The sequence below is a fragment of the Pristis pectinata genome, chromosome 7 (assembly GCF_009764475.1).
Source record: "Pristis pectinata isolate sPriPec2 chromosome 7, sPriPec2.1.pri, whole genome shotgun sequence".
In the NCBI taxonomy this organism is placed as follows: Eukaryota; Metazoa; Chordata; class Chondrichthyes; order Rhinopristiformes; family Pristidae; genus Pristis; species Pristis pectinata.
In genome coordinates this window covers 20,845,552-20,869,834 of record NC_067411.1, presented here as the reverse complement: position 1 = coordinate 20,869,834, position 24,283 = coordinate 20,845,552, and the positions used below count along the sequence as shown (strand labels likewise).

Genomic DNA, 24,283 nt, shown 5'->3' with positions numbered 1-24,283 from the left:
TTGGAGCCCCATTGAGTTTATATGGAGTGTGGGAACCAAGACCCAGTGAATTTACAGGGAATGTGGGAACCAGGACCCAGTGTGACCGAAGGGAGCATGGGAATTGCGACCCAGTGAGTTTAATGGGAGGATGGGAATTGGGATCCAGTGATTATAAAGGGATCGTGGAAACCGGGACCCATTGAGTAAAGAAAGAGTGGGAATGTTGCCCCCTTGTGATTAAAGGGAACATGGAAACTGGGGATACAAGAGACAGCAGATGCTGGAATCTGGAGCAACACACAAAAAGCTGGAGGAACTCAACAGGTCAGGCAGCTTCTGTGAAGGGAAATCGACAGTCAACATTTTGGGTCAAGACCCTTCCTCTGGACTGAAAGATAGAGAGGAGATAACCAGTAATAAAAAAGGTGAAGGGCTGGGGCAAGAGCTTGCAGGTGATAGGTGATCCAGATTGGGCGGTGGGGGGAGCTGGGATGATAGGGGATTGGAGAGTGGAAATAGCGCCAGAAGCTGATAGGTAGAAGTGACAAAGGGCTAAAGATGATGGAATCTGATTGGAGAGGAATAGGGAGGGAGTTGGGGAAGACAGAGGGAAGTAGTGGGGAAGGAGAACTAGTGGGAGTAATGTAGGTGACGGGCAGATGGAGCGGGGGGAAGAGAGGGAAGAGCCGGTGCCTGGGGCCGGGTAGATCAGGAGGAGAGAGAAAGGAGACAGAGGGGAAGCAGTTTATCGGAAGTTGGAGAATTCAATTTTCATGCCACTGGGTCGTAGACAACCCAGGTGGAATATAAGGTGCTGTTCCTCTAGTTTGTGTTTAGCCTCACCCTGGCAGTTGAGGCAGCCGAGGACAGACATGCCAGTGTGTGAATGGGGTGGAGAATTAAAATGGCTGGCACCCGGGAGATCCAAATGGCTCTGGCGGACAGAGCGGAGGTGCACGGCAAAGCAGTTGCCCAGTTTGCATCTGGTCTCACTGATGTAGAGGAGGCCACAATGGGAGCATTGGATGCAACAAATAATGCACCTGAAAGACCATCTCACCTGGAAGGGCTGTTTAGGGCTCTGGAAAGTCGTGAGGGAGGAGGTGTAGGGACAGGTGTTACACCTCTTGTGGTGACAAGGGAGAGTGCCTGGGGAGGGAGGGGGTGGATGGGGAGAGATGAATGGACCAGGAAGTCATGGAGAGGGTGATCCCTGTGGAAAGCAGTAAGAGGAGGGGAGGGGAAGATGTGGTTGGTGGTGGGATCACGTTGTGGCTGGCGGAAGTTGCGAAGAATAATGTGCTAGATGCGTAGGCTGGTAGGGCGATAGGTGAGGACCAGGGGAACTCTATCCCTGTTCTGTCTGGGGGGGGGGGGGGGGGGGGGGGTGGTCAAGCACCTAAGGGGTAAGAGTGCACGTGCAGGAAATAGAGGAGATGCAGATACACTGAAAACAGTGGGGAGGAAGCCCTGTTTTCTGCAGGAGGAGGATAACATTTCTGGAAACTGGTTCCTGGTAAGCCAATGGGATAGTGGATTTTCAGAGTTTTGCTGCATTTGAAGAGGAAGTACATACATTTTTGTTCGATCATGGAATTGAGGGCTATGAGGAACTGGTACAGGAGATGAGGCCTGGGACAGATCAACCATGATCACACTACAAGCCAGGACAGAGTTGAGGGGCCGAGTGGCCTCCTCCTGCTCCTATTTTCTTATGTTCTAACTTGCACACATTTTTTGGGAACATTTCAAAATAACCTCTGAGACTTTTCACCAACTTCCGTTACTTCCTGGAAAGACTTGGGTGGTTAATCCCAGCTATTTAGTTAGTTGCCCTTAACCACATCCTTTCTAGTGCCTGGGAGTGTTTATGATAACATTGTAGACAATAATCCAGATGATGCCAGATGAGCACCTGGACATTCTCAGAATCACATCTCGAGAACAGTTCTCTAATATTCTGGCTCTGCAGGCAGCAATCCTATTTGCTTTTTTATCCACTCTTGCTTATTGCCAACCATCAGATCTGAACCTTGGAGCAAACACTGTCACACCAGCGTACACAATGATGGGAAAGGGAAGAACTGTGGTTGTCAAACACATTATTGGCAAGATCATGGGCAGCAGCAATAGTTCAAATTCCACCCAACTGTTTACAAGAGCAGCTCATCACCAATCTTTTACATTTCAATACTCTGTAAAAGTTTAAATGAAAGAACAAACCTAAAAATTTTACAACATTTTCCCCTTTTTTGGCCATGTTCATCTCAAGTACAAAGTCAGCATGTGAGCTAAAGCCCAGTAGTTCTGCTGCTTTTGCTCGAAGTGGGATTAGCTTTTCAAGAATTCTTGTGTTTGCCTGCCAGTAAAAGCAATTAAAATAGAGAATTAATCCATTGACCTAATTTCACACCGTTTAAAACGCAAGTGTAAGTTTTAATATACAGAACAGGAAATAAGGTCTGCTGATGCTTTTATGATTTTTTTTAAGGAATGATTTCTTGGTCCTTTAAAACAATGAAACTTGACTTTATAGTGTCTTTAACCTAGTAAAACCATGGAGCATCAACAAACCAAATCTGGTATTGAGCCACATAAGGGGAGGACAGAAAAGTTTAAGACCAGTCAAAAAATTCGTTTTTAAGGAGGAGAGAGGGGTAAAGGAGGGATTCAGACTGGGAATTCCAGATGTTTGGCAACTGCACTTCAAGCTGCCTTGACTCAAAAAGCAGCAAGTGAAATTGGGAATACTCAGGAGATCAGGATAGGAGAAGTGTGAGGATCTGAGCGGTGTGGAGAAGGTTAATAAGGTAGGAAGTTGGGGAGAGAGAGAGAGAGAGAATTGAGAGAGAGAGAGAGAGAGAGAGAGAGAGAGAGAGAGAGAGAGAGAGAGAGAGAGAGAGAGAGAGAGAGAAACATACGGCATTATCAACTCCATTAAGGCAGAGAATAAATGAGCTTTCAACAGTTGAGTAAATGGCAGGTGTTTGCAACCCTATTCTAGGTTTAAGGCTCAGCTACAGCTGTGCGGTTCATCCAGTGCTCCAGCTGACCTGTCCCAGGGACTTATAATAATTAATAAATAGCCTTTTATTTTAAGAATTGTAAATTTCCCCTACAGACCATTGGGTCAAGTAAAATTACCACACATTAAATTGATCTTACTTACCAGCTGCTAAGCTGGTAACAGTCATAAATAGATTCCGGCTACGTATGAAATCTGTCAGATAAAATTTCATGCTATGATCTGGAAGACTTGTGACATTTGCATGGTATACAGATAGACTGTTAAGGAAAATATTATTAGTTCTATTGGTTATAAACAGCACCAACTTACACCCCTCTGCAAATTTTAAACTTTCAAAAGGGCCTTCAATTTCTGGGGTGAAGAAAATCCTGAATCCTTTACCAATTTAGGTCACCTTCAAGCATTCTACAACCAAAATTATCCTCTTTAAGCATGTGAAGTGTCTGTAAAATAGATGTTTTTGTTTATTTTAAATCCTCATGGGTTGGTGGGGGTGTGATCTGCCAAGAATAAAATAAATACGTTTCTGCAAATTAGTTTCCCGGTGTAATGTTTGTAATATTGTAACCCCTTCTTACCTCTTTACATCTGGAATGAAAAGCTGCTTCCATTTTTTTTCTGGTTTCTGGAATATAACATTCTTTCACTGTTGGCAGGTAATGGGGGTACTTCAATGTTAACTTGTATTTGTTATCATCTGTCTTCTCCAGATCACCAACGAAGTCCTCAGGGAGGCCACCTGAAGTAGGATTTGAGGTAATTTTACTATCGTATGTAATAACTAATAAACATGAGAAATAAACATAATAATGGCACTGAATAAGTAGTTAAATTTAGAACATAACAATGGACTTTTGATATTTAATATGACACCTTAGGTCAAGGGATACCATACTGGCACAGCTAGTAGAGCTGCTAGCTCACAGCTCCAGTGAATAGGGTTCAATCCTGACCTCAGGTGCTGTCAGTGTGGAATTTGCATGTTCTCCCTGTGACTGGAAAGGCTTCCTCTGGGTGTTCCAGTTTCCTTCCACATACCACTGACATGCAGGTTGGCAGATTAATAGGCCACTAAAATTGCCCCTGATCTGTCAGGGTAATAGTATCTGGAGAGGGGAGGGGGAGTTGATGTCTCTTGGGAAGAATAAAAATGATATCAGTTTAGGGTTTGTGCAAACGGTTGCTTGATGGTCAGAATAGACTGGATGGGTTGATGGAACTTTCATGCTCTATGACTCAACAAGATTTAGATTTACATACTTTAAATACATACCAACTTTTAATAACATATATAGATCACAAAAATGACAAAGGCATGCATGCTATGTTCTCCCACCTCCTTGTTGGGTCACCATGAGGCCATTTACTATGTCACACCTCTCCGAAGCAACCACTATGTATAAGCTGTAATGAGTGACAGCAGACTATTCAATCACGAGACAGGTTCCATCAATGATCCTATCCATCCTTGATATCTGTTGTATGTACACCTTGTGTTGGTTTCAAATGCATTTGCAGGAACCTAAATTTGTTGTCTCTTGTGAGGGTGTTTGCACACTTCCCCAACATTGGGCAGGCATGGCAGTGTAGCGATTAGTGTAACGCTATTACAGCGCCAGCGACCCGGGTTCAATTCTGGCTGCTGTCTGTGAAGAGTTTGTATGTTCTCCCCGTGACTGCGTGGGTTTCCTCCGGGTGCTCTGGTTTCCTCCCACATTCCAAAGATGTATGGGTTAGGAAGTTATGGGCATGCTATGTTGGCGCTGGAAGTGTGGCGACACTTGCAGGCTGCCCCCAGCACATTCTACTGCATGTTTCGATGTACACTTGACTAATAAAGATATCTTATCTTACTTTATAGGTAGTGAACAAATTTACACATTCTTTTCATTTGATAATGGGAAGACCCATGGCCCTCTTGCTCCTCCTTGCACTTGCCCTGACTGGGGTCACTTGCCATTCAGAAATGGCAATTTTCTCCTCTCCATAAGCAGGGCACTTAAATGTTCAACCGTTTGTTTAACTGGTTCATCATTTAAAAAAAGTGAAATTCCTTCACATAGTCTCAGCAAAATTAAATTTCTATACTGTATATTACTAAATCTTCCACCATGAAGTATACTGGACAACTTTTTCCCCCACTTTCAACTGTAATTATCTTTTTCTCTGTTTAACATCTATTTACCTCTGCAGTTTTCTCCAAGAAAAGGCTAGCATGAATTATTTGAACAGTAAACTTTATGCAGCAGTTTTAGACTTACTTTTCTTCCTTAAATATTAACTTAAGTTTAAATCCTAAATTGAAGCTTTAAATCTCAGCATACATATACAGTCACACTGCATTAGGTAGGTTAGGTTTGCTGCATCAAATCTAATAAGATTTCCCATCACACAAAATATACATGCACAAAAATTACCCAACCATGACTCATACCCAGCTCATCCCTGGTGAACAGAAGAATGGTAGTGTCCTCATTGAGATTTTTGTTGAATTCAATACAGAGTTCACTGATTTGCTTTTTGATATCTTTGAGTACCTTCACAATAAAAACATATGTTAATCGTATTTTCAAATTTTGAACTTGGTAAAACAACATGGATGCTGAATTAAACTGATATCACACGTCTTCCGAATTTTGAAGCTGCCCATCAATATAAATCTGTACCACGTGACCCGATGAATCTGCTGATCCAATGTTATTTAAATAATTGTAATTCTTCTTGTCTGTAAGCAATGAAGTGGAAGATGATCATCATCTGCACTATTAAACTTACTGATTGGATTTCATTTGGCAAGTGCAATCCATTTCTTTGTCCTAGTTTCAGCAGTCTCTCCATATATCGCTTAGCCTCTGGTTTCAAGGCCTCAGGGCTGATTTTATCCTGCAATTATGTCAGAACCAGGAATTAATTTCCACTTTTGAAAGCAGGGCTAATTCAAATAGAAGTAATGAAAGAACAGCCTGATATGAAGCAACTTGCACTTGCTAAGAAGGCAGTCGGTTCTTTAAATTTCAAAAGAAGCCCAGCAAGGGGCAAAGCTCCCTCAGCACCTCAAACTAGAGGCTGGAGACAAGTGGTGCATGTCAGAGGTGTAACTCTGCACCACTTACTTTGTGGAATTAGAGCCAAACAGAACAGGTGCATTGTAAGTACAAAGAAGATTTGCCTTTGTATTGGACAGTTCACAACCTCAGGCCATCCCAAAGTGTCTTAAAGCCAATGAAGTGCTTTTGGTGTGAACTCATGGTTGCGATGTGAGAAATATAGCAACCAAAGTTTCTCATTCAACAAGAATAATGTTGACTGAGAGGTAAATATTGAGCAGGACATTGGAAAGAACTTCCTTCCTCTGCTTTAAATTGTATCAGATCTTTATTGTCCATCCAATAGAGCAGATAGGGGCTCTGTTTCACACCTCATCCTAAAGACAGCAACTGACTGAAGTGTCAAACTAGGTTTTTGGGCTCAGGATTCTGGATAAGAATTGTACTTCTGAGTTGGAGACAAGAGTACCACCAGTTGAGCCCCAGTGGACAACTAATATGTCACCTGTTGAGGTTACAGAAAGGGATTTTTTTCCTTAATTAATTGTATTAAAAAATTTTTCTTAGTCACAGACATTGTTACTCTGAAGCATTCTAATGCTTGGATGAGTGCAGTTCCAAAAATGCTCAAGCTCAACACCATCCAACCAGCGGGATTTGCCTCCCACGCCCAACTTAACATAAGGTTGTCCTGAAAAGACTGGCTCCAAAAAGTTAGATGTGTGTTCTTTGAAGAATGATGGGTGGTCTCACTGAAACACATAAAATTACAAGTGGGCATGATAAGTGGATGTTGAGAAGTTACCACTCGTGGGAAAGTCTCAAACGAAGGAACATACCTGCAAATTAAGGGGGAGGACATTTAAAACTGAGGTGTGCAGGAATTTCTTATCACAGAATCTCTGTGGCTCACCCTTACCTTCTTGTTTTCCCTCCACCACCAGCACATTGTGCCTTTTGAGTACACATCTATAAACCACAGTAGCATTACTTGGGCTTCTGCAACAGGACCCCACCATCTCGAACAAATTCAATGCTGGGTCAAAATCCTGGAACTCACCACTAACAGCACTGTGGGAACAGACTGATCTGAAGAACAGTTGTTTCAAAAAGGGATCAATTATCTTCTGAAGAATGACTGGAGATGGATAACAAATACTGGCTTTGCTGGGAACATCCACATCATCTCAGTAAAATAAAATTCTGTACATCAATGCAAAAAAAAATCTTTCTGAACTTATTCGACAACACTTTAATAAATAGCACTTCCCACGAAGATTAAAAATTGAATGAATATACTCATATTTAGTTATAAGAGGCATAGATAGGGTAGGCAGTCAGAATCTTTTCCTCAGGGTAGAAATGTCAAACCCCAGAGGTCATGCTTTTAAGGAGTGTGGGGTGGGGGGGGGGGGGGGGGGGGGGGGGGGAGGAATTTAAAGGTGACGTGAAGGGCAGGTTTATTTTATGCAGAGAGTGGTTGGTGCCTCGAATGGGTTACCAGAGGTAGTAGTGGAAGGAGGCAGACTGGTAGAGTTTAAGAGGCTTTTAGATAGACACATGCATATTAAGGGGATGGAGGGATATGGATGATACACAGGAAGAGGACATTTAGTATAAATTGGCATCAAGGTTGGCACATCATGGGCTGAATGGCCTGTCCAGTGCTTTACTGTTCTATGTTCCATATTTATTCTCACTCTCTCGAGATAATTAACTCTTTCCTTATACATGCAATTTGAACATATTTAAGTCATGGTAGATAGATAAAGACTGATCATTGATTCCAGAACTGAGCATGATGTCGATTTCCAATTGGTTATTTCAAGCCTCTGCCTCCAGGCCATAATAGGTCACAGTGTCCTCCACCATGCACATAATTTTTGTTTTACTTTGAGTAACAAACTTAAACCATATCCCCCTTGCTAATAGGAGAATAATTCCCGAAGTCCAGTTAATAATTGTAATGCCGCACCTTTTGGGGGCGGCACAGTAGCATAGCGGTTAGCGCGACGCTATTACGGCACCAGCGATCGGAGTTCAATTCCCGTCACTGTCTGTAAGGAGTTTGTATGTTCTCCCGTGTCTGCGTGGGTTTCCTCCGGGTGCTCCGGTTTCCCCCCCACATTCCAAAGACGTACAGGTAGGTTAATATGGGTTTAAAATGGGCAGCGTGGACTCGTTGGGCCGGAAGGGTCTGTTACCATGTTGTAAATTTTAAAAAAAATTTCACCAAAGTCAAGGTAGAGCCACCTAAACATTAGTGAAAGCATTCACCTGGAGAGCCACAATCCGTTGAAACACATCACCTCTCATGGACAAGTCCACATCAAACTCTGAAAGCTTCTTATCTGCCTCAGTGCTGGCAGCACGCACATCTTTGTGTTGAGAGACATGCCTTAGAAAAGTCAAATTTCTTTGTTCCACTTGAAGACAAAAGAAAGATACAAATGCTTAAAAATAGATTTGAATGTATATTAATAATACAGCAAAAGAAAATAGTTATTAACAAAAATATTTTGTTCCAAACTGGGATTGGAGAATTAGGTGCAGACAAAAGAAAGATTTGCATGTCTAAACTTCCTCACAACCTCACAAAATTGTTTCAAAGCACTTCACACAATACTTTGATGTGTAATGATTGCGTAATGAGCTAGAAAAGGTATCACTTTACCAAGCTTAAAATCAGTCATGTTTATTTCATAGATTAAGTGAAAACGGATACTTGACAACCTTTCTTTTTTTAAGTCAATTCATCAACAGGAAAGATAGTTAGAGCTCAGATTAAGCAATATTAACTCAGATGCATGAAACAAACAAAAAGTATGAGAAGGAAATAAGATGTTTTGAGTTTTAACTTGTAATTCTGTGAACTAAATAATCTTCCATTGCAGCTTTAATAAATGTGCAATTGTTTTTTCTTCCACATTATTCAAATAAAAATTCTTCAAAAGGAACTGTATTTTGCCTCCTGTCGTCATCCCAACTAGCCACAGGAGGTACCATAATTGCAATGACTTTGATGAACAAACAGTTTACAAAGTTACCAGTGGAAACATCAGACAAAAAATCAAGAACTTCCTGGAGAGGTGCAATTTTAAACATGCACTTAGGTTATGGAACCTATAGTTTAACAAAGAATGAAGGAGGAAACTAAGTCCAGGAATCTTCAGAAAGCATGGACAATTGCATAAGTAGGCAGTCTTGAAAAGGAAACTGTTGACAATATTACACAGGGATGGTTTGTTGCTATTATAAGCAATTCATATAATTCTTAGCTGTGGTAAAATGTTGTAATATTTGTTTTACAAGGATTGATAGGGACAATTGTTCTTAAATGTTGGGAGAAGGATATGCATAATCCTGGATAGATTAATCAATTGCTCAATTTATCCAAATTTCATCCAAGGGAACAATAACTTCTGGGAATCAGGTTGTGCTTGAGACAAATTCCATCTCTAAAAATGTGCACAAAGGATAGTCAAAACCCATAAATGGCACCTCATACAAAACAGTGTGGTCACTCGAAAGGCATTCCTCCAAACTTTAATGCTGGAACCAAAGGGTTCCAAGGTCCAAATAGTTGGAAAATTAGTTTTAAAAAGGAACAATACAGAAGGTTATCCTTGAAGATCCTGGAGAAGGATAAAAAATGACAAGTGATTATTTAGGCCATTTATAGGTCAGTTAGACTGACAACAGTAGTAGGGTAAAAGCTGGAAATTATTAATTGGATATTTGGAAAAAGGCACTTAAAAGATCATATAATAATTGGGCAGAATAAATATAGATTCAGAGAAAACATGAAAAAAACCCAGAAAATGTTGGAGTTTCATAAATTTTGCCACTAATTTTCACCCAGCAATTCACTTGGGCTATCTCTGACACCTCTCTCTCCTTCCATGATCCATCCCTCTCCATCTCAGGAGATTCCTTATCCACTGACATCCTCTACAAACCCACTGATGCCCACAGCTACCTCAGTTACAGCTCTTCCCACGTCTCTTGCAAGGACGTGGTGGTGGAGAGAGCTCGCACCTGTACCTCTGCGATTTCCTGCACCTCCACTCTCACCCCCACCCCTCCCAGACCCAACAGGGATAGGGTCTCCCTTGTCCTCACATTTCATCCCACCAGCCTACGTATCCAACAGATCATTCTCCGCGACTTCTGCCATTTCCAATGGGACCCCACCACCAAGCATATCTTCCCCTCCCCACCCCTTTCTGCCTTTCGCAGGGACTGCTCTCTCCGCGACTCCCTTGTTCACTCCTCCAAACCACCCCCCCCCCCCCACCCAGCTCCCACCCCGGGAACTTTCCACTGCCCCCGCCATAGGTGCAACACCTGCCCCTACACCACCTCCATCCAGGGACCCAAAGAGTCCTTTCAGGTGAGACAGAGATTCACCTGCACCTCCCTTGATATCATCTACTGCATTCAGTGCTCCAAGTGTGGCCTCCTCTACATCGGTGAGACCAAACGCAGACTAAGTGACCGTTTCGCAAAACACCTGCATTCTGTCCTTAACTGCGACCTGCATCTTCCCGTTGCCAGTTACTTCAACTCCCCCTCTCACACTATCACTGATATGACAGTCCTCGGCCTCCTCCACTGCCAGGAGAATTCCAAGGGCAAACTGGAAGAACAGCACCTCATTTTCCATCTTGGAACCTTGCAGCCTAACAACGTGAATATTGAATTCTCCCACTTTAGGTAATCCCCACCCCCCTTCCCCACAACCCATCACCATGCTTCTCTTCTTCCCTTTCCTAGCTGTTTTTTTCCTCTCTTACCTTTGACCCATCCCCCAGTGGATCTGCTCTCCCCTCCTCCCTTGCACCTGCCTATCACTATCTCTTACCAGCATCTATCACCACCCTGTGCCCACCCCGCCTCCTCTCTTTTGTCCACCTATCCCTGCTCTGCTTTTCCCTCCTATATATTGGGCTTCCCCTTTTCCTATCTTCAGTCCTGAAGAAGGGTCCTGACCCAAAACATTGACCACCTGCTTTCCTCCACGGATGCTGCCTGGGCTGCTGAGTTCCTCCAGCATCATCGTGTTTTTCATCTAGATTCAGGCATCTGCAGTCCTTTGTTTCTCTATGTTGGAGATACTTATTGAACTCAATGTTGATTTTTCTTTCCTCTCTCCAGTAGCTGCCCCAATGCAGCAAAGACCCATTAGACTGACTTCCAGGGTGAGTGGGAATTGTTCTACAAAGACCATTTTGTGCTTCAAACTCAGATGGATAAGTTCATTAAAAATAAAATTCTTGGCTGCTGGAAGGATATTACCCCACACTAGGGAATCTGGAGTTAGGAGACACAGAATGTGAGATCAGCTCATCAGACCTCAAATGAGGAGACATTTCTTCACTCAGAGGGTTGAGAGCTTTTGGAATTCTCTTCCTTGGAGTGTTATGAATGCTGAGTTGAGTATATTTGAGATAGAGGCTGATGGATTTTTAGGCATGGAGGCAATGAAGGTGAAGTTGAAGATCAGTCATGAGCTTATTGAATAATGGAGCAGGCTCAAAGGGCCAAATGGCTTATTCTTACTCACTTTATACCCTGGCGATGTTTTCTGCTTGCCACAACAAACGACCAAAGTGGTTCTTTTCACCAAATCTCACCTTGGTTTCTCTTTTACATCTCTGATAGCAACTCCTCCTCAAAGCAGTCACCCTGTTCCATGCCTCTAACCTCTCTTTCAAAAATCCTCATTTAGTGTTGCTTCCAATAACACCCACCCTGAGGAGCAGGACATTGGTAGTGTGCCCCACCCCATCTGCTTTTCAGTTAATCTGCAGTGGACCAAGTGAAAGATACTCAGAGCTATGCCCACTTGGAGATAGAATGCACAAGTTGTCCAACCTTATGATGGCATTACACCAGTAAGTTATATATGCTATCTTGAATACAGTAGCTGAGCACACACAGCCTTCTTCATTAATGTGTGCCACAGACTCACAACTCCTTAAGCAAAGAAACTCAAATCAACACTCTGATTTCATTTTCTGGCTGACAACTTACCAACATATTCACTCTCCACGTCTGCTAAGACCTTTAATGTGTTTTCATATGTGACTTCTCCGATTTCTAATGTTCCAACACTGTCATACACTTGCAGGGTTCTATGAATGAGAGCGTCTGTCCGAGTCTTGACTTGATCTGCTGTCAAATCCCATCGCAACTTATTGATGTCCATTAATTTTTTTTGAAATTGTTTCAGAGTCAAGAACAACTTCTGCCCCTGAAGTTAACGTAGAGAAGAACTGCAAATAGACACTTTAAATAAATCAATAAACTTTTCACATTGACAAAGATTTTGTAATAATAATTCACACATTGTGCCATAAAGATTTGAATTGATAGCATAAAATTGTCCATAAAGAACATTATGGACACAGAACATTAATCATAGTGGACTCCTGTTACTTTTTAATTTTAACCTGAGGAGATAGCTTCATATAAAGCAATGCTCTTCAGTGGATAAGTGTACTCCACAATGAGGTCGATTCCTTCAATCTTCAAGGCTAAAATAAAGTTTGGTGCCAATTTCGACAATCATACCAAATTAGCAGCCATTACAATTGGCCATTGTTATCAAACTGCTCAAAAGCAACATCAATTCGAGCAGTTACTCCAGACTGCAGTGTAGTGGCTGCACAGGAGACCAAGTGACCAGATCAATTGTGACAGGTCATGTGATTGTCTTAACTCCTGAACTTAGAGACAGCAAAATAAGTTAAAAGAAACACTAACCTGCTCAGAGAATTCAGCCTAAAGTAGAAAAAGTACTCACAGTCCTCATGCAGGGTTTCAACCCGAAACGTCGACAATTCCCTTCCTTCCACAGATGCTGCTCAACCCGCAGAGTTCCTCCTACAGATTGTTTGTTGCTCACTGTATCTTCCTGATTGTGAGTGCCAGTGCCTGAGGTCACAGGAAAGCAAGTCGAAGATAGGTGCATTTTTTCTTTTATTTTTTTCTGTCTATTCTAATTGGTCAAGTTTTTTAAACTGGGGTACATATGTGTGGACAAGGTTTGGGCATTTAAAGTAGTGAAATCTAACACAAACTAATTAAACTAATAAATACATCTAATTAATTCGAACAGAAGTGATGTGTTGCAGTTGCAATATGTGGGAATTGATGGACTCATTGTGATGAGCAGCGACCATATTTACAGCAAGTGTTGACTGCTCAAGGACCTTTGGTTCAGCACTGATAAACTGGAGTCTGATCTTCAAAAACTGTGACATCAGAGATGGGGACGATTACCTGGACATGGTAATCCAAGAGGCTGTCACGCCCCTTAAATTAACTACCTCTAAATTGATGAATAGTCAGGGACAGAACGGTGTGACTGATAAGGATAGTTCAATGAGCTTCAGCCCTCACCTTGTCCAACATCCTCCCTGTGTGGGGAAGTGAGGGGAAGAAAAGAGAAGTGCTGTAGTCACAGGAGTAGCATAGCTAGTGGGACACTGTTCTCTGCAGCCAAGACAGAAAGGTTTAGAGAGATATGGGCCAAATGCAGGCAAATGGGACGAGCTCAGTTAGGCAGACTGGTCAGCATCGATGAGTTGGGTCAAAGGGCCTGGTTCCATGCTGTATAGCTCTATGACTTGACAGTAGTCAGTCTGGTGCTAGCGTTAAGGACATCTCTTCTGGGCTGGAGAAGAATTTGGAACAGCAGGGGAGGATCCCTTTGTCATGGTCCATGTAGGCAATAACGATATAGGTAGGACAAGGAAGGAGCTCCTGCTTGGGGATTATGAGGAGCTCAGGGCAAAATTAAAAAGCAGAAACATAAAGCTGATAATCTCTGGGTTATTTACTGAGCCACATGCAAATTAGCAAAGGATAAACAGGACTAGAGGAAATATGTGACTCAAAGCTTGGTGTGATAAAAATGGGTTCCAATTCATCTGACACTGACACCAGTATCAAGAAGGAAGAGAGCTGTTCCATCGGGACGGGCTTCACTTAAACCATGTTGGGAGCAGTGTCCTGGTGAATTGTAAAAATAGGGAAGTAGATAAGATTTTATACTAAAGGGAAGAATGGGGGGGGAGAATGGGGGAAGGTGAGGAGAGGAGGGTTGAGGAGGGAGTGGGTGTGATGAGGGAGCGGGGGTGAGGGGGGGGTGAGGGGCTCCAAGAACGGGATGTTTGATGAATCAAGAGGAAATGGGAGCGCAGTGGCACAGGACAATGGGATTGAAATTGACAAGCAAAGTGTGACAGGCTGGGGCAGAAAATGTAAACCAAAGTATGCAGCACAGAGCAAGTCCAGAGTTGGTAAAACTGTAAAAATAAAATCAAAGTTTAATGGTCTTCATTTGAATGCAAGTAGCATTTGTTGATGGCACAGACAGCAACACAGGAGTATGATCTAATAGCTATTACAGAGACGTGGCTGCAGGGTGATCAGGACTAGATGCTTAATATTCCAGGTTATGCAATGTTCCAAAATGGAAAAGAAGCCAGAGTAGCATTGTTAATCGAGGAAGGTATCAGAACAGTGCTGAGTCATGATTTAAAGGCAATGTGGTTTGGGTTGAAATCACGAATAGCAGGGGAAAGAAGACATGGGTGGCCCCCAAAATGTAACCTCTCAACAGGGTGTTGTATAAATGGGGAAATATCTCGGGTATGTTTAAAGGAAACTGCAATTATCAAGGGAGACTTTAACCTACATCAATGATTGGTTGAACAAAACTAGCAAGTGTATCGCAGAAGAAGGATTTATGGAATGCGTCAGGGGTTGCTTCTTACAGCAGCATGTTATGGAACCTGGCCTGGAACAGGCTATTTTAGATTTGGTCATATTCAATGAGGGAAGATTAATAAGAGGTCTTATGATTAAAGATCCCCAAGGAGTTAGTGACCGCAAAATGATAGAATTCCAGATGCAATTTGAGGGGGAACATCACAGGGCCACAACCACAGTTTTCAACTTAAATAAGGGCAATTATAATGGTATGAAGGTGGAGTTCTCCAAGGTGGACCACGAAATAAGCTAAGAGACAGGTCAGTAGATGAACAGTGGCAGATAATCAAATGGTTGATCCATGACACTCAATAGGAATTTATCTCAATTAGAAAGAAGGAATCTATGAGAAAGATTGACAATCTGTGGTTTACAAAGGAAGTGAAGGATAGTGATTTGTAGACCAGAAGCCTGGGAAGATTTTTTTTAGATTCCAGCTTTGAAAGCCTAACAAGAAGGGTGAAAATTGATTTTGAGAGAATGGAATATCAAAATAAATGGTAAAAGTTTCTAAGGATGTATAACAGGAAGGGGCAGCTAAGATACAGGTGGGCCCTCTAGAAAATGAAACTGGAAATTAATAACAGGAAACAAAAATGGTGGATATCATTTTTTTGTATTAGTCTTCACAGTGGAAGACATTACAAATATCCCTGAGATAACAGATGGGCTAATTTTAAATAACAGGGAGGAAACTAGATATCCCAGTCACAAGGGATAAAGCATTAGAGAAACTCACAGGGCTGAAGGAAGACAAGTCACCCGAACCCAATGGCTTGTACACAAGGGTTTATATGAAGCAGTTGCAGGGATAGTGGACTCATTGGTTTCAAAACTCATTAAATTGCGGGAGGGTACCAGAAGACTGGAAAACAGCCAATGTGAGTACCTTGTTTAAAAAGGGAAGACAGAAGGCAGGGAACTGTAGGCCAGTTAGTTTAACGTCTATTTTTGGCAAGATGCTAGAGTCAATAATCAAAGGGGAAATAAGTGCATATAATCAAACTCAGTCAACTTGGTTTTTAAGAAAGATAAATGTTTGACAAATTTACTTGAACTCTTTGAGGATGTGACAGGGTGAGTTAATAGGGCAGGCACGGTAGTGTAGCAGTTAGCGTAACGCTTTACAGCGCCAGCGACCCGGGTTCAAATCTGGCCACTGTCTGTAAGGAGTTTGTACATTCTCCCCGTGTCCGCGGGGGTTTCCTCTAGGTGCTCTGATTTCCTCCCACATTCCAAAGACGTATGCGTTAGGAAGTTGTGAGCATGCTATGTTGGCGCCAGAAGCGTGGCGACACTTGCAGGCTGCCCCTCAAATCACTACGCAAAAGGTTTCTTTCACTGTGTGTTTCGATGTACATGTGACTAATAAAGGTATCTTATCTTATCTTAGAAGGGAACCTGTAGATGTATGGTACCTAGATTTCCAAAAGACATTTGCAAGCCTTGTATGACAATACATAAGAGGCTGGAGGATAAATGAAGAGCCTGAGCTATTGGAGGAAGTGCATTGGTATCGATTGAATACTGGCTATCACACAGAAATAATCATGTAGAAGAAATCAAGCTATAATAAATTAGTCATTTTTCGGCAGGGGTGACACAACTAGTGGAGAACCCCAGGGATTGGTTTTTGGCCCTCAATTATTTACAATTTACATTAATGACCTGGGGAGGGAACGGAATGCAAGGTTTCTAAGTTTGCCAATGACACAAAAATAAGTGGAAGGGCATGTTTGTTAATATTGTGATTCTGTGATGGGATAGAAGTAGATTAAGTGATTGGCAGATGATGTTTAATATGGGGAAGTGTGAGATCATTCAGATCCTTAAGACGTATCAAAAGGAAGATTATTATGGAAATAGAGAGAGACTGCAAATGAGCAGAGACGGATCTTGGGGTTCTATTGCATGAATCACAAAATGTTAGCAAGCAGTCCAACAAGTAGCTAAGAATCCAAATGGAATTTTGACCTTTATTGTGAAGGGGATAGAGTTTTAAAATAGGGGGATTTTGTTCAAATTGAACAGCATATTGGTGAGGTCCTACCTGGAACAGTAAACACAGTTTTAGTCCCCCTACCTAAAGAAGGATATAATAGCATTGGAGGCAGCTCAAAGGAGATTCACCAGGCTAATTCTTAGAATGAGAGGGTTGTCCAATCAAGACAGTCAAAACAGTTTAGGTCTGCAGTCCTTGGAGTTGAGAAGAATGAAGGTGACCTCATTCAAACATACAAGATCCTATGGGGACTTGATAAGAGTAGATGATGTGGTTCTGCCACAAGTAGAAATATCTCAACAAGGCGACATAATTACAAGACAAGGGGCCAGTCATTTAAGACTGAGGTGCATAGAATTTTTTTCTCTCAGAGGATAGAGATTGTCCGGAATTTTCCATCCCAGTGGGTGCTGGAGGCTAAATCATGAGAAGTATTTGAGGTGGAGATACATAAATACTTGGAAAATTAAGGAACTGAGGGCTATGGGGAATTGGCGCAGAAGAGGAATTGAGGCCAGCATAGATTAGCCGTGAATATATTGAATAGTGGGGCAGGCTTGAGGGGCAGGGTGCTCTATTCCTTTTCCTATTTTCTTGTGACCTTATGAATCTCAGGTTTGGGTTTCAAAAAGGTGAGAAAAACTTGTACGAATCACAAACTTTAACAGAGAAAGCTTTTTGAAAGTTATCCCATATTTTTGGCTACAAAAATGAATCTGGAGTGATCCAAGAGAAGTTTGCTAGATGAAAAGCAACAAAGTTGCCAAACCTAAACCTCTGCTCATTACAACAATGCTATTCAATGTACTTTTATGAAACAAATACTCCTTTACACAAAATCAGTTTGGAAACTGTGAATTGGAAATAATGATAATGTTTCGGTGCTTCTGAACACTGTCAAGGGAAATCTTCAAAGAAGGTAGCAACTTCTGCTGATTAAAGGACATGTAAGTAAGTTTTCTGAGAATTCAGAGTTCAGGAGCAAATGTTTAGTTGAAAGAGGCCTTCACAGAGTTAACCAGCAAATGAGGAGCGAGGTATAATTCTTTTCATGTTCTCTCCATTCCAATCATTTATGAAGATGCAAAGCATTCTCAGAGTTTAATCAGTGCTTTGGATAAATGCAGAGGGTTCTAGGAATTTTATATTTAGCAAGCCAGGATACTGAGAGACTCAAAACTGCAGGCACTGGGGTGCACATCTGCCTGCTGCCTTTTGTCCTTCAAGCCAATAGAGGTTGTGGGTTCAGCAGCTGCTGTTGAAGAAAGCTTGGCAAGTTGTTGCAGTACATTTTGCTGATGATGCACACTAAAGGCACCAGTAAACAGGAATGGTTGATGGGGTGCTAGCCAAACTGACTGCCTTGTGGATTATGTTGAGTTATTTGTGGTTGTGACTGTATTCATTCAACCAAGTTGGGAGTTTTCCATCACATTCTTGACAATGGTGGAATGGTTTGGAGCGCAAGAGAGGAGGGGGACATGAATTACTTGTACAGAATACAGAGTCTCTGGTCTGCTCTTACAGCTCTCTTTATGTGGCTGCTCCATTTAGGTTTCTTGTCACTGGTAACCCCAGCATGTTGATGCAGAGTGATTTAATGATAGCACACTACAGGCACCAGTGGTTGGAGTTGATGGATTGGGTGCCAGCCAAACTTACTTCTTTATCTCAAGTTGTGTTGTTTGTGGTTGCATCTGTATTCGTTCACCAATAGAGTGTTTTCCATCATGTGTGTTCTTCATCTAGATTCCAGCATCTGCAATCCTTTGTTTCTCTCGTGTTTTCCATCATGTTTCTCACTTGTGCATTGTAAATGGTGGAAAGGTTTGGGACAGGAAGGGGTCATGAATCACTCGCTACAAAAAACATGGTCTCTGACCTGCTTTCACAGCCATATTTATGTGACTGCTCCATTTCGGTTTCCAGTCAATGGTGACCCCCAGGATGTTGAATGCTGAGTGATTTAATGACAGTACAGTGTGTCTGACAATGGTCTTTAACCTGAAAATTTAACTTTGCTTCTCTTTCATCAGATGTGGTTTGACCTGATGAGTGTTTCCAGCATTTTCTATTGTAGATGGTCACAACTTGGCATTTATAAGCCCATGTTACATGTGGGAATGTTCCACCATCTTATTATTTAAAGATCAATGAATGGAACTGAATTCTGTCCTTAGATCTAAGGATCTTAGGAGTTTGTATGTTCTCTCTGTGACTGCGTGGGTTTCCTCTGGGTGCTCCAGTTTCCTCCCACATTTCAAAGATGTACTGGTTAGGAAGTTGTGGGCGTGCTACGTCGGCACCGAAAGTGTGGCTACACTTGCGGGCTGCCCTCAGAACACTTTACGTAAAAGATGCATTTCACTGTGTGTTTCGATGTAGATGTGACTATTAAAGATATCTTAGATCTTAGAGGGAAAGTCATTAATAAAACAAAAGTAGATGGGGAATTGCCCCATGGATCTCCTGCAGTGATGCTTTGGGACCTTTTTCAACCATGACTTTCTTCTTTCAGTCTTGGTATGACTGCAGTCAATGCTGTGGGAATCCAGGGAAAACAATGACTTCAATTTGACCAGGGCTGCTTGAGACCACGGTTGTTTAAATGATGCCAGTGGCAACCTTTCCCTCCTTCACTCTGGAATTAAACTCCTTTATTCATATTTGGACTAAGATTGCAATGGCATGTTCTGATTCATCTTTTTTTAAATTCTCTCATTGGATGTCTCAACGATAAACAAAATCATGAGGATTTGCAAAATGAAGCACACAGTAAATACCTACTCAAATGACTGGTGAATCACAATGAACTGACCCTTGCCTAGCAGTTATAATGGAAATGGTCCTCTTGCTCATCTTGGTCCATCTGGTATTCTTGCCTCGAGTTACAGAAGCTCCATTGTCTGAAATTGTCTTCCTAACTAGAACCATTCCATTTTGACTCTTCTTCAAGACCCTTAAGACCTCACTCCCTTTCAGATCATTCTCCTTGAGTTTTTTCCGTCATAGATAGATTTTTCCTGGAAACTTGCCTGAATTTGAGGAGTTGGGTACATTTTGTTTACACTGGTTACTTTCAAACAAATTCTAAATTCCTCCCCGTAGATAACAGTCAGAATCTCTATGGCCAAGAAAACAACACTGAATCATTCAGCACCTTTCATGATCTGAGGTCATTGAAATAATTCCGAAGTGTGGTCACTGTTGTCGCACAGGAATACTAACTTTTAATCATTGCTTCGTAAGCCACAAAAAGATAGTAGTTCCTGCTTCTGTGCGGCTGTTCTGGGCTCTGCACCGTAACGTGCACCTTTTAGCAATGGTCACCAATCAATGACAACGTGACACAGGGCAAAAGTTTCAGACCGTTTTGCATTAAGACACTTCCTTCTCCCGAGTCATTAAAACGCTCATGTTATGCAGAAACGTCATGGGCATGCTTACCCCCACCAACAGCCCGGCAATGAAATGAATGCTGCAGCACAAGTTAACGTCCGAGCAGCTACACCGTACTCACCCCCTGGTTCAGAGCAGCGGCTCCCTCCTCCAGCGGGCGGCGGCAGTGTGCTGACGCCACGCAACGGTGACGTCCCCCAAGCTCGAACTATCGCGAGTCGGCAGCCAGCAGCAAGGAAGCACCAACCTCAAGCGGAGAGAGCCACCTGCTGAGCAAAGGGATTCTCGGCAGGCAGCGCTGGGCTTCCTTCTTCAGTCATGGTGCAGGCGGAGGAATGCACTGAGTTGTTTACTGTGCTCAGATAGAAACATTGGAGCCGCAGGGCAATAGCCATATATAATGGTCAATCAAGACACAAGGGGACTGCAGATGCTGGAAGCTGGAGCTACAAACAAGACGCTGGAGGAAAACCCAGCGGCAATAGCCATATATAATGGTCAATCAAGACACAAGGGGACTGCAGATGCTGGAAGCTGGAGCTACAAACAAGACGCTGGAGGAAAACCCAGCGGCAATAGCCATATATAATGGTCAATCAAGACACAAGGGGACTGCAGATGCTGGAAGCTGGAGCAACAAACAAGACGCTGGAGGAAAACCCAGCGGGTCAGGCAGCATCTATGGAGGGAAATGGACAGTCGACGCAGTCCAGATGAAGGGTCTCGACCCGAAACGTCGACTGTCTATTACCCTCCACGGATGCTGCCTGACCTGCTGAGTTTTCATCCAGCATCTTATTTGTTGCCAATGGTTTATCAATACCGACCATGCTCAGAGCAGCGGCAGTAGATGAATATCAATCACTAAGAGTACTGGGAGGCACGAAATGCTGCCTCGGGGGTGGGGTCACTTGAGCATGGACTGTCTGTTGATGAAGGATAGACAGCCCGTGTTATTCCATCTCATCTACGTTATTTACTCTGGGCCTTCAATTGCAACTTTGGCGAGCCTTCTCGCTTTTTAAAGTATTCATGCTCACTCATTTGCCTGATAACTCTCACTCCTCTGACCATTGTCATAGTTCCACCTAGTATTACTCCCTCTTCTAAAACCAGGCAACATATATAGCGAAAAATTGTCCAAATTCTGTCCTCCTAACAGTTGCAATAACCAATGAATGCCAATTAACCTCACCGTTCTTAACACTTATTATGATGCTTGTTTACTTACAGTGGCGTGCAAAAGTTTGGGCACTCCTGGTCAAAATTTCTGTTACTGTGAATAGCTAAGCAAGTAAAAGATGACCTGATTTCCAAAAGGCATAAAGTTAAAGATGACACATTTCTTTAATATTTTAAGCAAGATTACTTTTTTATTTCCATCTTTTACAGTTTCAAAATAACAAAAAAGAAAAAAGGCCTGAAACAAAAGTTTGGACACCCTGCATGGTCAGTACTTAGTAACACCCCCTTTGGCAAGTATCACAGCTTGTAAATGCTTACTGTAGCCAGCTAAGAGTCTTTCAATTCTTGTTTGGGGGATTTTCACCCATTCTTCCTTGCAAAAGGCTTCTAGTCCTGTAAGATTCTTGGGCCGTTTTGCATGCACTGCTCTTTTGAGGTCTATCCACAGGTTTTCGATGATGTTTAGGTCAGGGGACTGAGGGCCATGGAAAAACCTTCAGCTTGTGCCTCTTGAGGTAGTCCATTGTGGATTGAGGTATGTTTAGAATAGTTATCCTGTTGTAGAAGCCAACCTCTTTTCACCTTCAGCTTTTTGACAGATGATGTGATGTTTGCTTCCAGAATTTGCTGGTATTTAATTGAATTCATTCTTCCCTCTACCAGTGAAATGTTCCCTGTGCCACTGGCTGCAACACAAGCCCAAAGCATGATCGATCCATCCCCGTGCTTAACAGTTGGAGAGGTATTCTTTTCATGAAATTCTGCATCCTTTTTTCTCCAAACATACCTTTGCTCATTGTGGCCAAAAAGTTCTATTTTAACTTCATCAGTCCACAGGACTTGTTTCCAAAATACTTCAGGCTTGTTTAGATGTTCCTTTGCAAACTTATGATGCTGAATTTTGGTGAGGATGCAGGAAAAGTTTTCTTCTGATGACTCTTCCATGAAGTTCATACTTGTGCAGGTGTCACTGCACAGTAGAACGGTGCACCACCACTCCAGGGTCTGCTAAATCTTCCTGAAGGTCTTTTGCGGTCAAACGGGGGTTTTGATTTGCCTTTCTAGCAATCCTACGCGCAGTTCTCTCGGAAAGTTTTCCTGGTCTTCCAGACCTCAACTTGACCTCCACCTTTCTTGTTAACTGCCATTTCTTAATTACATTACAAACTGAGGAAACAGCTACCTGAAACCACTTTGCTATCTTCTTATAGCCTTCTCCTGCTTTGTGGGCATCATTTATTTTAATTTTCAGAGTGCTAGGCAGCTGCTTAGAGGAGCCCATGGCTGCTGATTGTTGGGACAAGGTTTGAGGAGTCAGGGTATTTATAAAGCTTTGAAATTTGCATCACCTGGCCTTTCCTAACGATGACTGTGAACAAGCCATAGCCCTAACAAGCTAATGAAGGTCTGAGACCTTGGTAAAAGTTATCTGAGAGCTCAAATCTCTTGGGGTGCCCAAACTTTTGCATGGTGCTCCTTTCCTTTTTTCACTCTAAAATTGTACAAAACAAAAATAATGCACTAATCTTGCTTAAAATGTTGAAAAGAATGTTCCATCTTTAACTTTATGACTTTTGGAGATCATTTCATCTTCTACTCACTTACCTATTCACAGTAACAGAAATTTTGACCAGTGGTGCCCAAACTTTTGCATGCCACTGTAGCTACTAACTACCACACAGAACAAGGCCACTCTGCTCATCCCGTCCATGCTGACCCCCAGCAGGACAATCCCATCAATCGTGTTTTCCTCTTATTTCTCTTAGCCTTGAATGTATTTTCTCTTACATGCCAATCAACTACCCTTTTGCCACTTCTCTTCACTCAGGTAATTTACAAAAGCCAATTAGCTACCAGTGTGCCTTTGGAATGTGGTAGGAAACTGGTGCACCCGGTGGAAACCCATGTGGAGGACATGCAAATTCCCTGAAGACCGCACCACACACACTTCCTGAAGCCATGAAGCAGTGGCACTAACTGCTGTATCACCATGCCTCCCACAGCTTCCATGATTTCCTCTAACCTCCCTTTCTCTAATTCAAAACAATGTCTGCTCAGCAAAAGTGCACCCTTAACTGCTGAACACCCTCATCTCAACAAATTCAAAGCTCCAGATGTTGGAAAGCTCCTATGCCAACCACATCTGCCTCCCTTCCTTCCTTTCAGTTCCCACCACTTTCCCAGTTTCCAACTTTTTTACTTCTTCTGAAACATCTCTCTTTGCTCAGTTGTATCAAGATCCCACATGACCACACTGCTCAGTTGAAAGAGACTTACCTTAGGGCAGATGATCAATAGCTTCATCAAAGAAGTAAACTTCAAGAAATTTCAAAAGAGATGAGAGGAAGAGATGTAGAAAAAATTAGGGTGGGAATTTCAGAGCTTAGGTCTCTAAAGAGACAGCACAGGTGGCTGTCTCTTTAGAGGCCTAAGCTCTGAAATTCCCACCCTAAGTTTTTCTACATCTCTACGTCTCATCTCTTTTGAAATCCCTTGAAGTTTACTTCTTTGATGAAGGAGGTCATGAATATACAAGAGGTCAGAAATGGGGGAACTGTAATGTTCTCAGATGGTTTCAGGTCTAGAGGAAGTTACAGGTGTAGAGAGGGGCAGAATCATGGATGACTTAAACACGAGGGTAAGAATTTTAATTCTGAAGCATTGATAGACTGGGATAAAATGTTAGCAAAATCATTGCTGATGAATGGTTGGACTTGGTGCAAACTGGACCATAGAAATTTGGATGTGTTTATATTTATGGAGGGTGAAAAATGGAAGCTCTATTGAGAACAAAATTACATAATTGGTAGCATGAGTGACATAATGGAGGCATACAGTAATCCTGATGATGGAAATATT

General features: G+C 42.3%; 1 protein-coding gene across 5 annotated transcripts in view; it reads right to left on the bottom strand.

Annotated features, from left to right (window-relative positions):
* Positions 1-20,407, bottom strand: part of LOC127572370 (neurolysin, mitochondrial-like) — a 41,185-nt gene extending 20,778 nt beyond the window's left edge. Inside the window, exons 1-8 of one of the 5 annotated variants that reach the window (XM_052019547.1) lie at positions 20,361-20,407; positions 12,866-12,996; positions 12,094-12,313; positions 8,335-8,483; positions 5,786-5,893; positions 5,445-5,547; positions 3,589-3,749; positions 2,206-2,341 (exon numbers count right to left, since the gene is read on the bottom strand). In XM_052019547.1, the coding sequence (XP_051875507.1) occupies positions 2,206-2,341; positions 3,589-3,749; positions 5,445-5,547; positions 5,786-5,893; positions 8,335-8,483; positions 12,094-12,313; positions 12,866-12,874 (886 nt within the window). In that variant the 5' untranslated portion in view covers positions 12,875-12,996; positions 20,361-20,407. Of the gene's footprint in view, positions 1-2,205; positions 2,342-3,588; positions 3,750-5,444; positions 5,548-5,785; positions 5,894-8,334; positions 8,484-12,093; positions 12,336-12,865; positions 12,997-18,502; positions 18,523-20,287 lie in introns of those variants that run through there. The other 4 variants (XM_052019550.1, XM_052019551.1, XM_052019552.1 and 1 more) reach the window with 4 other exon arrangements.
* Positions 20,408-24,283: the final 3,876 nt, after the last annotated feature.